General features: G+C 44.7%; 1 protein-coding gene across 5 annotated transcripts in view; it reads right to left on the reverse strand.

The window, feature by feature from the left end:
* The window catches only part of ILDR2 (immunoglobulin like domain containing receptor 2), a 63,146-nt gene that overhangs the window by 10,902 nt on the left and 38,976 nt on the right, over positions 1-13,268 (reverse strand). For 2 of the 5 annotated variants that reach the window (XM_087437422.1, XM_087437415.1), the window contains 3 exons: positions 11,980-12,126; positions 10,689-10,865; positions 2,169-2,282 (listed from right to left, as the gene is read on the reverse strand). In XM_087437422.1, coding sequence (XP_087293548.1) covers positions 2,169-2,282; positions 10,689-10,865; positions 11,980-12,126 — 438 coding nt within the window. The remainder of the gene's footprint in view (positions 1-2,168; positions 2,283-10,688; positions 10,866-11,979; positions 12,127-13,268) is intronic. The other 3 variants (XM_087437432.1, XM_087437427.1, XM_087437436.1) reach the window with 2 other exon arrangements.

The raw sequence follows: 13,268 nt of genomic DNA on the forward strand, positions 1-13,268 counted from the left end.
TAAAATTTCTGCCCCATTGAACATCAACATCAACATCCCCCACTTCACAGACACCTAATAATGTAACTCTAGGACAGGACAGGCAAACTTTTTCTGTAAAGGGCCAGATAGTAAACATTTTAGGCTTTGTAAGCCGTACTGTCAGAATTATTCAACTCTGCTATTGTAGTATGAAAGGAGTCATAGATAATACATAAGTGAATTGGCATGGCTGTATTCCAAGAAAAGTTACTTAAAAAAAACTGGAGGTGGAACATATGTGCCTCGTGCGCTGTAATTTGCTGATCCCTACCCTGGAATTCCAGACTAAAAACATCCCAAGAGCAACCCCCACTTCTAAGGGGCAAGACAAATCAGGATCATACTGGCTAGCAAATTCATGGCCTGACTCTGAAACTCCCAATTCTCAGAAAATCTATTACTCCCTTGCCGCAACCTGAAACCATGAGATCCACTTTATGATGAGATCTTCAAGACTGTCCCACTTCCATGATCCACCCCAGGGTTTACTTTGCTCTTCAGGAATAGAACCTCCCAAAGTAAAGTGCACTATATTCCTACTCATCTCTGTGCCATTATTGTAATGTCAACCTGCAGGTTCCAGGAGATCTGGGATCCAGTTCTGGCACTGGCACTGAGTACTGACACTGGTTACTTTCCCTCCCTGCCTCCCTTTCCTCCTCTATAAAATGAGAGAGGTGGATTCAGCAACCTCAGTCTCTTCCAGGTCCAATATCCTAAAGTCCTAAGAGCTAGAAGGCTGTGGTCTCTGCTGCACCCATGGAGCCATCCAGTTTGCTCAAAAGTTTCTTATGTAAAGAGCACAGGATGGGAATCAGAAGAGCTCGGTTCTAGTCCTGATTTTTCACTTCAACCCTCTGAGCTTCTGTTTCCTGATCTCTACACTGCAAAGGTTGACCCAGGCCACCTCTAAGGTCCCCTTGGACTCTATGATTCCATTACCTTATGACCAGCCAGTGCCTGGAGGCCATTGACAGGAGACACCACCTAAACCAGGATTCATCCTTAAATTTAACCTCAGTTTTTAACTTTTGCTCTGAGCTGTGAGAGTCAAAGATTCCCTCCACAGCCTCCTTCTCCCTGATCGCTGACTCTGTCTCTGTCCCCTTATAGGGGTCCCTGACAACACTGTTACAACCAGCTTGTCACGTGCAGTGACATCTGCATTCCTGACATTCCAGTCTGGAGATGGTCTTTTTATAGTCAGTGCGGTGGGAGGATGCAGCAATCGATGCAACTCAGACAGGATGAATTTAGAATTGCAAACTGGGAGGAATATGTTGTCCTTAATCTGAATAAAGCTCCTCTAGTCTGGGACTGTTTACCCAACAATTCCATCAAGTCTCTTCTTGGTTCCAAGGCGAGGAGGGTTCAAAGAGAGAAACGTAGTGACCTCACTACCATGCCTGCCAGCACCCTCTGATACTTATCCCATCCATGTCAGACCTGCCCTGTGCTGCCTCTCACGATAGATAATAATTTGGAATTCACCCCAAAGAATCAGCTATGTCAGCTGCAAAGTCTCCAGGGGCTGTGGGTGAGTTAAGGGTTGGGACCCTGTCACCTACAGACTCAGTAATTAAAAAGTTCTTTTGACAAGAAGGGCAGCCTCTTTGCTTGATGCTCAATCTCTGCTGCTGGGCATCTCAGAGGAATGTAGGCCTCTATTTCACGAGACTCACTTGGCAGACTTGTTCTTTCACTCTCACTGAGGTCTCCATGCAGCAAGTCAGGAGCTGGACTGTTGTTGTTCAGTGCTAGGGCCTATCATGTTGGGAAAAACATACTCAAGCTTCCACATCTTAAGGCATTATTTTGTGTATATTTTAAAGGGAGTATCAGGGAAAGACTGTTTTAATAAAACATTTCCAACCTCAGGATTGTACAGGCCCAACAATACTGACTGCCCTGCGGAGAGACACAATGTAAACCAAGATGGCAGATGATTGCTCTATTCTTCACACCAGAAGCCCCTTGTTCTTCCCTCTGAGTACTCAGAGCTACTTTCTTCAGGATGGTGTCACCAGTACCCCTGCTAGCTCTGACCCTGAAAGCTCAGGGCTGCCCACGTTTGGTGACTCCCAAATCCCCTTTAGCTATGGACTCCTGCATGATGCAGAGATCACACAAAACTAACAGATGCTCACATCTGCCTCTCATCCTTCGGGCTGGATCAAACTGAGCCAGCTCCTTCTCGACATAGTACAGGACCTTCATGGAGTCTCTCTCTTTGTCAGCTTGGATCCGGTAACCTTTGCGAACTGTTGAGAAAAGGATGAGACGGTGAGCTGAAAAAATCAGGAGAAGGAGGCCTCCATTTATTTTACCAAGTAGAAAACATGGCTCCCACTTATAACAACTCTTTTTGAAGTCACCCAGAAATAGCAATCTACGTTTATACATATGGAACCATACCCAAGATCCCCTTTATCAGATGGTGCCATTAGAATGGAGGACCAGCAGGTCAACAACAAAATTCTATTACAGTATATTTTTAGTCATTTGTTAACCTCTACCTCCTATCTCCTGACCTTCTCTAGCTCCACTTAAACCTCATCCTCTCAAAGCTTGGGGAGTATACTCATACTAAAAAAAGACCACTTTCTAGACTGAGGACACAGACCACTCTACAGTCTGAGGATCACACTTTCACTTGGTGGGAGCACATATAACTTTAAAACAGATACTCATATATCAGGGACCTTGACAAAGGTGGCCTGAAAGCCTCTAGTTGCCTGGGAGATGGTGCAAAAATTCCATAACTGGATGGTGCGTAAGGGCTAATATTAGATTATAGGCTATATACGCATTAGTACAAAATAAGATGAAAAATACGTGGATTACTAATTATGGTTCCATTTTATTTCTTTAGCATTTTCCTTTTAGGAAAGGGAATATCATATTTTAGACATGATTAATTCAACCTGCTGCTCTGTGGTTATAAGCAGGTGTTATTTTCAGGGCTTAATAAAAAACAAAATTAAAGCATGAGAGATAATACCATCTCCTACCTTCCCATCACTCACATTGTCAGGGACAAAGGCTGTTTAAGCCCCGTGTCACTCAAGTATCATTCTAGTCCAATACCAGCCCCAAGGATGATCAGACACAGGCAGGTCTAATCTTCACAGTTATGAGAAAGAGAAAAAAAGGAAGAGAGAAGGGAATGAATGGGATGGGGACAGAACACTAATGGTAATAGACAACACTTACTGTGCACTGAAAATTTGTTAGGTACTGTGCTAAATGCTTTCTATGGACATTTGTTCCTCACAACCACCTAAGGAATTAGCCACATTTTATGGTTGAGAAAACTCTGGCTCAGAGAGGTTTCATAACTTGCTCAGGAATAAGCAGCAGCACTGGGACTGGAGCCTTGTCATCTGATTCAGGCCTAACCATATTGGGCATCTTGCCTCTCGGAAGTCTGGGAGCAGAGGTAGTACGGAGAGAGAGAAGAGGAAGACAGGAAAGAAGAGCCCAGAGGAGGAAATGCTCCTAGGAGTGCCATGGTGGTGTCATCTGAGCACGGTCCTATCTTCAGCCCATCAGGATTGTACAATGGGATGGACGCAAGTGACCCAACGCCAACGTTCTCTATTCCCACAGTAGGGCAAATCCCATAAGGAAACCACACGATTGCCTGTGCTTCTGGAGAAAATCCTGCTTTCTGCTCTCTGGTCGTGTTTCCCTAGCTGTGGACAAAGCCCCCCCACCACGAGCATGTACATGGAAGATTAAGATGTACTATTCCACAGCACTCTAATAGCAGCCCTGCACTTGAGACTCAGAAGACGCCCACACACCCATTTGCAGGTGCACCGATTTTCTATATGAGAACATGCTGGGAAGTCCACAGTCATCTCAAATTGTGGAGTTCCTTAAAAAAATTAGAGAATCTCAGTATACACTTTTCAGTGGCACCTTCTCCTGGAGGTTAGATCCATAATCTTTATGCAGAAGGAATTATTAGCAGAAATGATTTTATTTATCAAGCTACACACTCTTCCATCTCTGCAGAGGCGTTTAGAGTAGTACAGACAGTTCAATTAAAATGCAATTATCCCACGGAACTGCTATGTCTGTTCTGAGGCAGTTATGTCTGATGGATGAAACGCTGGGCTGGGAAGGGGGAACCAGGCACTTGCAGGCAGGCCACTGGTGTACTGAGGGACTCAAATAAATGGTGACCTATCTAGGGCTCAGTTTTCTTGTCTATGAAATGCAACTGATACTTCCCACCCTTTAAATAACCTCATGAAGAGGAGAAGACAAATATATAAACAATAAAAAAGAAACAAAAAGAGAAGATAACAAAGACCCAATCAATGGAGCACTTTGAGTGCTTTGTAATTATTAGGGGCAGCTCAAGTGTCACCTCATCCAAAGGGCTTTCTGTGATTCTCATAGCCAAAAAAGTTCTCTCTCCTCTCTCTCTCTCACTCCTAACTTATAGATTATTTACTTTGAACTTTCACTATGGCCCTTAATATATTCTAGTTTGTTTCAAATTATTTGTAGAAATGTCTAATCTTCCCAAAGATTCTTGAGGGAAAAGAATTCTTATCATTCTGGATTGCTGTAAAGCTCAGGATAGTGCTTTAAACATAGTAGGCATTTAATAAATGTTTGAGCTGAATTCATGCCAGCCTGGGGATGGGGGTGGGGTTAATGATTTCTTTAGAAGGAGTATTTTCAGTAGAGTTTCTCTCTCTAGACCGTGAACTTGCTGAGGACAAGGACCAATTCTGTTTATCTCTGCATCGCCAGCACCTAGCAGAGAGCCTGGCACATTGTAGACACTCCAAATATGTGAGTTTATATGAATGAATGAATGAATGAATGAATGAATGAACAGAAATCAGGAATAGCAACTATATTACAAGGGATTACAAAGTAAGGCAGAAGAGGCCATGTGGTTGGTTTGTTGGAGAATTTTGACCAGGAAGGGGAAGGCCTGAATGGTAGTTTGAGGGAGCAGCAAACTTTAGGTAAGTTTTGTTGTTATTATTATTGATGATTATTTCTTAAGTAAAGAAAACTACCATGTTTATAGGCTTTAGGGAAGGGGCCTGCTGTACCTGCAGCTGTGGCTTCATCTCAGTGTTCTTACTGTGTGAAGCACTGTGGTGGCAGACATGCAGTAATACTGAGATGGGGGGGGCTGTTGCTGTAGGAACAATGTACGCGATAAGAGGTGGCTGCTACCCTGAGCAACAGCTAGAAACCTCTCCATTAACTTCAACCTGGACTGGGGCTTAGATTGTTTTCTCTGTCTTTATTTATATATATTTTTTTTTTTTTGAGGAAGATTGGCCCTGCGCTAACATCTGTTGCCAATCTTCCTCTTTTTCCTTTTTCTCCCCAAAGCCCCAGTACATAGTTGTATATCCTAGTTGTAGGGCCTTGTAGTTCTTCTGTGTGGGACGCTGCCTCAGCATGGCTTGATGAGCGGTGAGTAGGTATGCACCCAGGATCTGAACCTCGAACCCTGGGCCACTGAAGCAGAACACGCAAACTTAAGCGCTACGCCACCGGACCAGCCCCTGTTTTCTCTGTCTTTACAACAAATTACACTCCTTGTTATGAGACAGATTTGATGATGAATGCAGAGGTTCTCAGGTCCCTGAAAAGTTACAGTAGCTACTGACAGCCTCGGGTGAAGATGGCAGTTTCTCCTTTCAGTCCTGGCATTATAAAGGGACTCCACCGCACTAGATACTTGCAGCTTTCATGTCCTGGTCACACCAGCTCATGACTTCGGAAATCTAAATCCAATTTGTCAAAAAGGACGGAAGGCAAAGCATTGATATTTAGAGTTCAGAGGCATCATCCATTTGGCTTCAGTAGCTGAAGAGCTAGGCAATTCTCCCTTAAAAGGTGTTGGGTTTTTTAAAATCAAAGCTGTAGGTTCTATTGTGCAGCACACTGTAACTAATTCTCTCATCCTGGCAGAATCTGGTCCTGTGTCACATATTGTCAGGAGCATATAAAACACCAGAAAACCTTTCTTGGTCCCTCCAAGCAGATGAGACTTTTCCTTCTCTGAGCTTGTATGAGAGAACAGTTTTATATCCTCCTTTGTATTTTTTTTGCTCATTTTATCTCTGTGCATAAGCCCCCAGCAATCACTCTGCTAGACCATAGACTCCTTGAGAGAAGGAGGCATTCATTAAATTTTTCTTGATTTGAAAACAAATAAAATAGTGTCAGGTTGATTTTTATCTGTAATTTGTCTGAAGATCAGAGAACTCTCTAATGTGTGGTGATATTTTAATAAGAAATGTCCTAGACTGTTGGTCAAAGTCCAGCATTTTTTGGAAAATGATTTTTTGCCTGGTGATGTTTCAGTTTAGGGTCGCTGGATGATTTATTTCTCTTTTCCAGTTCACTTTGGTCCAAGGCCTTTGGTTGGTATGGCTCTTCATACTTCAACTACTGTAATTTATTAGCCTTGCCAACTTTGGCTTTGCTGGAGAGGGAATATTGGGATATTCATTTTGATGCCAAATTATAATTTCAAAAATTCTTATTGTTAAAGGATTTGAGTGGCTACTTTTGACCCAATTAAGGCTCAACTATTTTTCAACTAATTTCCCCTTTACAGCCAAGTCCAACTTATAAAACTTGCAAAAGAAGTCTCTAAGGCAGGTACCCATGGATATAGCCTTGTTTTTCCTGTCCTATCTTAATGAGCTAAGTAAGGCTGTTTATGGATGATGGAACAGCTGCCAGATTCCACCCCCAGGGTGACAGCAGCTCAGTTGTGGGAGAAGTGATGCTTAAAATTTACATAATCTCTGTATACATACAGTAGGCATATATATAGACACACATCCTTATTAGTTTTGAAAATGACATTTCAAAACTCTACTTGCCTACTTAATTCTATTGCAAGAAGGATGAGTGGAGGCCAGATAGATGTGAAAATAAAATGGATTAGAGCAAGGGAAGAATAGATATAGAAGCCCAGGTAGGAGATAATTGCATTAATCAAGAGGGGAGATGATGGCAGCAAGGACTAGGATAGTTGCAGTAGAGATGGAGGAAAGTAAACCAATTCAAGGTTGTTTTGAGGTACCATCTGAAGGACTTGGTGACCAATTAGATGAGGGAAGTGAGGGAAAGGAAGAGATGAGGATGAAGTCCCTGCTTCTGGTTTGGGCTGCTAGGTGGACAATGGTGCCACCCACTGAAATAAGAAATGCAGGAGCTGGTTTAAAGTCGAGAAACAGAAGATTAATTCAATTTCAGAGGCTGAGTTTGAAATGCCTGCAAGACATCCAGGGGGAGATGTCCAGAAGGCAGTTGGATATATGGGACTGAGGAGCAGAAGAAAGGTTGGAGATAAAGACTGGGAGTCATCCGCATATAGATGATGACTGAAGCCATGGGAGTAGATAAGATCTCCTAGGGAGAGGACCTCAGACAAAACAGGAACACCACTATCTGGGGGGTATGCAGAGAAAGAACAGCCAGCACACAGCAAAATAGGTAGGAAAAATTACAAAGTACCATTTTGAGGAAGGCAAAGCAAGATGAGTGAGTTGGGCGGCAAATGCTTTTGAGAAGTCAAGGGAGGTAAGGACTGCGAAGTATCCATTAGACTTAGCAATAAGGCGATCTTGGCAGGAGCTGGCTTTTGGAGTGGTGAAAGCAATAGCAAGACAGAAGTTAGTTGAGTTGATGAGAGCAGAGGAAATGGAAAACTCTTTCAAGGAATTTGGCTGTGAAGAGGAGAAAAGGGATATAGGGAAGTAATATCAGAGGACTACAAGGTTTTTTGCAAATTGTTGTATTTCAATAGGAGAGATTTGAGCATGTTTTAAATGCTGATAGGAAGGAGTCACTAAAGAAAGAAAGGCTGGGGAATGTGAGGTGGGAATGGGGTGGAGTGTGGCTATTCAATAAAGAGAGAACCTTGACAAAGCTGAAGTGGGGGTAGGACAGGAGAGACAGTCTTCTTTTATTATAACAGAGGTCTCAGTGGCTGCTATGAAGAATGGGAAAAGGAATCAGGGTGTCTCCTATCTCTCTCCCATTCAGTAACCAACTGGCTATACTGTACATAGCTCATCAAAGATGCCTCTTTACACAGAGTGTTCAAGAGTATTATGTACAAATGCAATCTGAAAAATTACTGTTGCTAGATGATTACCCTAAAATTGAAGTAGCATATAAATATAAAATAGACTAAATTTACATCTTCATCAATCAGCATTTCTTAACATTTCTAACATTCTTTAAAGAATAATCTACATTGAATGTTGGCTTAAGCCACCTTTCTTAAAGGAGAAATAGCCAAACGCCATCAGTAATTCTGGCCATGGGACCGTGAGTACAGAAATGTGCCTGATGGGGATCATGAACTCTGTCCTGACTCAACGAGCCAGATGATGATAACATGGGTCAGACCAGCAATGGCCAACATTGGTTGTGCATCTTCCCCTTTATCCTTGCTAACAAAACCCTGATGTTCATTTCCAAGGTCAATAGGTGTTTTGGCCTAAGAGATGAGTCTTGATTAGTCCAAGCCAATGTGGTTTAGGAATGGGCATGGGACACAATTCTTACCAATAAAAGGCAAGGAGAAGTCTGCTGGAAGGGGGAGGGGCTTCTGGAAAAGTTTTCCTCACTTTTGAGAAAAGCAGCACAAGGAAGAAGCACATCTTCTTCTATCTCTGAATGCATTTAATACCTGGAACTATGGCAGTCATCACGGATCATGAGGAGAGCCAGCCCAGGAGGACAGAGGATGCACTCACGAGGACAAAACAAAAGATGGGAACAACCAGGTCCTTCAGTGATGCCACCTGGACTGTTCAGTTAACCAGCTCCAGAGCCCCTTACCTTGGATTTCTTGCTGTGTGAAATAATCAATTTTCCTATTTTTCATGCCACTGTTAATTGCAGTTGGTTAGCATGGCAGGATGGGGCCAAAATGATTGAACTGCAACAAGCAGGAAGTGGAAAAAAGCTGAAAACAGGAGAGAAAAAGTATGTGCCATTCTCTGAATAAGAATCATTTTATTATGAGAATCCATTAAATATAAAGTAAGGGGGAAAGGGTTCTGGTGGGAAGGAAGGAGAAGGAAGACAAAGAAAGGGGAAGCTGCAAATAGAGTTAAGACAAGTTTCATTAATGTCCCTTTGCCCCCTCCATCCTTTGGGAAGCTGGACTATATTGTCTTTCTCTCTCTAATTCCTAGTGTGTCCTTGATCATTAACTTTTACTCCTCAGCCTGTGACTCATTCCTAGTTTCAGACGTCAGAATTCTACTAATAGTTCCAGGGAGAGAAAAAACACAAAGACCAATTACTCACTGAGGATCTCTACTCCATCCCCGGTCTGGTGTTGACAGCTCATTAAGTGGGACAGATAACCTTCCTGCTGCCCACTGAAGGCAGTGTAGATGCCTCCAGGGTAGCAATGTCTTTTTACCAACCCTAGTGGCTGTCCACTTCTAGGGATTAAAAAAATCACCTCCTAAATCTACTACACACACAATTCTAACCTTTACTGCTCTATAATCCGGTTCAGATGCCTCCAAAGCGACATTTTAAGGCCCTCCACTCCTCTACCCCTGTCAATAACCACAGATTCTTGAGGCCCCAAATGGGGCTAATCTCCATCCAGATAAGCTCTCCTTGTCAGTCATTTCATTTCTGCCTGCGATATGCTCCACTAGACAACTTGGGGTTATCTTGAAGCCTCCTTTTCCTTCATGCCCTGAAGTCTCACTGCCTCCTCTTTCAGAGTCTCTCTCAGATTCACCCCCTGATTTCAGCTCCCATTGTCTCCGTCATAATCCAGATGTTCATGTGTCCCACCTGAACCACTTCAGTCACATCTCAGCTCGTGGGCTCTGACTCCACCCTGTCCCACTTACCACTCGCCTTGTCAGTGTGTCACGTGTCCACTCAGGAATCTGCCTGCAGTGGCCTCACTGGCTATGGCACCAAGCCCCCACTCTTCTGGAGGGGTTTCAAAGCCCTCCCTAATCTGGCTCCACCACATCCTTCCACTTTTTTCCAGTCAGACAGATGAGCTGGATGCCATCAAACACACACAGTGTTCTACCAGCTCTGTGCTTCCACCATGCTGGCATTCCTGTGGGGGTGCAGCACCCCTTCTCTGCTTTCCTAATCCTTCTCATTCCTCCAGCTCACATCTCACCTCTTCCCTGAAGACTCTGTAATCACTCCAGCTCTTTCTCCTTTGAACTCCCCATACTACTCTGTAGCATCCAGTTGTCTGAATAAAGGTCCATTCCCTCTCCCTGTGTGGCCATACTGTGTGTGGGACAAACGAGGTCCTATACTTCCTGGTGTTCCTCACAGTGCCTGTCACAGTCCTGAGCACTAGGTAAGGATGAGATAACTATTTACTAACTGAATGATCAAAATTCAAGGCATACCTTGCCTCTTTTTCTTATCATTTTAGTTGAGGAGCCTGGAAAGAAAGCAGGGGGCAGCTATGTCCTGCAACCCTTAGAAAGCCTGACATGCACCAGAAGATATCTGATACAGCTGGAAGGATCCCCTTTCCGTAATGGAGATAATCATTTTCCAAAGAAGCATCAGTGAGCTGAGGGTGCTTCTCAGCAAGGAACCAGAGTGGAAGCCAGAGAGAAGCACGGGGCAGGGCGGTCTGGAACTACATTTACCACTGTGGCTTCCTCCAGTGGAGTCACTTGGTGCCAGGGGAGGTGGATGCGGCTTGTCCATCAGCATGCCAGATGAAGGGGCTCCTCCCAGGGGGACAGAGGGGATGGAGTAAGGGCCGGGGACACCGGAAACAGAGGGAGGGTACCCAGCCTTTGCTGCTTTCCCTGCTTCATACACTGTGGAGGGAGATGAAGAGCAAGAGAGATTATATCGTCCCACCCTCCGCAACCCTCACACCAAAATCCCTGAGGATGTGCTTAAGGGAGCTCCTGGATGTGAGCCTGTGTGTGCGTGTCTATGCTGTGCGTGTGTATGTGTGTGTGTTCTCCTAGGCCTGAATTGATTCATCAGAACCACCCTCCCAGACTCCTCCAGCTCTGCCAAAAGGCAGTGACATAAGGAATTACAGTGTTTAGTACCTGGCAACTGAGTAAGCGGTACTGGGAGCTGTCACAGCAGCCTCCCCAGTGACATCAGTGGCCCACTCTTCGCCACACTGTCTGTGGGCTGCCTCAGCCCCTCTGGAGGAGGCCCAGCACCAGGGCTGCCCAGGGCTGCTTCCAGGAGGATCCTGAACGTCTTCTAGACAGGCAAAGCAAGCAAGGGGCTTGCACATGGTCCTGCTCTGTGATCTCAAAAGCAGAGCAAATAACCTGACTCCTCCTGGAAACTGCTTTATTCCTAAGGATACTCAAGACACATGTGTCTCTCTCCTTCAAGATGTGTTTGGTTTATGGCAGAGGTTCCAAACTTAATGCCTACATGGGTTTGGCCAGTAAGTTAAAATTGTGAATCCCCAAATGAGAACTAGTTCCTTTGTGGATCATTTTGTCATGGGAGTAAATAAAACTCATCTGTGGCTGGATGGTACCCAAAGGCTGCTGTTTGCACACTCTGCTTGTAAAAAGAGGAGTTCTCTGCCTGTGAGAGGCATAACCAGAGAAGGTTTCCTCTAATTTGAATGCCCAGGGAGAGGGCAGAAGCCTTACCCCACAAGCTCACCATCCTGAACCTGCCTTTCTATTCATCAATGGTGTCAATGAAAATTCCAATGCAGGGGTGAGAGGTGTGGATAAAAAGCATGGAGAGGTGCATGTAGGTGAGAAGGCAAAGAAGAATGGTCATCTCTGGAAGCCAGGGGCTCCCAGCAGAGGAGACAGTCTGGAACGACCCACTTTTTGGGTGGAAGGAAAGGAGGTGGAGAAGGGACTCAGGGCACACAGCTGTCCGATGGAAAGATGACATATCTTTTTATCACGGCATGTCTCCCCAGTTGGTCACTTTACTCACAGGCCTGAGGGCAGCAGCAGGAATCTGGGCAACATGGGCAGCGGATGTAGCAACAGCAGCTATGAGGGCAGCACTGGCACCAGCAGATCCCCACCAGGACGAAGAAGAGGAAGACTCCCAGGATCACCAGGCCAACAAACACCCACTCTGGAAGGACGCACAGAGAAACCCACACTCGAGTCGGCCCAGTATCAGGACAGGCACACTCTCATTGGTGTCTCCCTGTGAGAGGAGTGAGTGGGAGGGACCTGGGGAAGAAAGCATCTCGTAACAGGGCACAGAGTCCCCAAACTCAGGAGGAACTCGGAGAGTGAGAAGTGGAGACCCTCCCAGGCTGGGCCGTGGGTAAGAGGGAAGAAGGCTACCTGGGTCATAGTGAGCACAAAGAATGACCAGCACAAAGCAATGGAGGAGTTTCAGGGCCCCCTCCTGGGGAAAGGGTTTACCATACCGATTGTAGTGTCAGAACGAGTATGTGACAAGAGCAGAAAGACTCCTGGCTGGGGAGGGGGGAATCTTGCTTGCTGAACTCTGAAGTGCTGGGTTCTGAGAATACATATCTTTTGTAGTCAAATTATTCTTATCTATAAAAAAGTGTAAGTCCTGTAAAAAAAGTTCTCTATGGCTACATGGTCTAAATCAGAACATATTTAGGTGGTCCAGTTCCATTATGTATTCATCTGCTTTCGCTGCTGCTCGCCCCTGTAACACCTTTCCTGTACTCAGCATCAGGGCTGACATCAAAACCTTTTGCTTATAATTGTACAACAAACCATGGCTGGAGAAAACTAGAGACATAGGCTCAGAGAGAGAAGACGCTGTCCTCGACCACCCCTGGAGGATGGTGTGGTTTGATCACGCTCAGGCTGACCATGCTAGATAGCCAGCACAGCCATGGGCTAAAGTGGCTTAGGGCTTTGATGACTGGCAAGACAGACACGTGTATATCTGGCTGTTTGTTAACTTCTACTATTTTCACAGCTCTGCCAGAGGCTGAACACAAATTCTAGTTCATCTGCCTATCCAAAATATGAAGAGAAAAGAAATAAATTCCATTTGGCTTAGATAAAAATGACTGTGACCCTCAAGTGACTTGTCTTTTGGGACTTGGTTATAGGACCCAACTTCCCACAGGAGGACTGGGACACACTGGAGTGAGCCATGATTTCCTTTAAAAGCCAAAAGATTAAAGTGATTCATTTTGATTGAAAGCCATCTACCCCAAATCCCTTTACAATGAACTTCAAGTACACATTGTTTTTCCTGACTTTTGGTTATTAAATATTCCT

The sequence above is a fragment of the Ceratotherium simum genome, chromosome 2, assembly GCF_057802395.1.
Source record: "Ceratotherium simum simum isolate JZ-2026a chromosome 2, ASM5780239v1, whole genome shotgun sequence".
Classification (NCBI taxonomy): domain Eukaryota; kingdom Metazoa; phylum Chordata; class Mammalia; order Perissodactyla; family Rhinocerotidae; genus Ceratotherium; species Ceratotherium simum.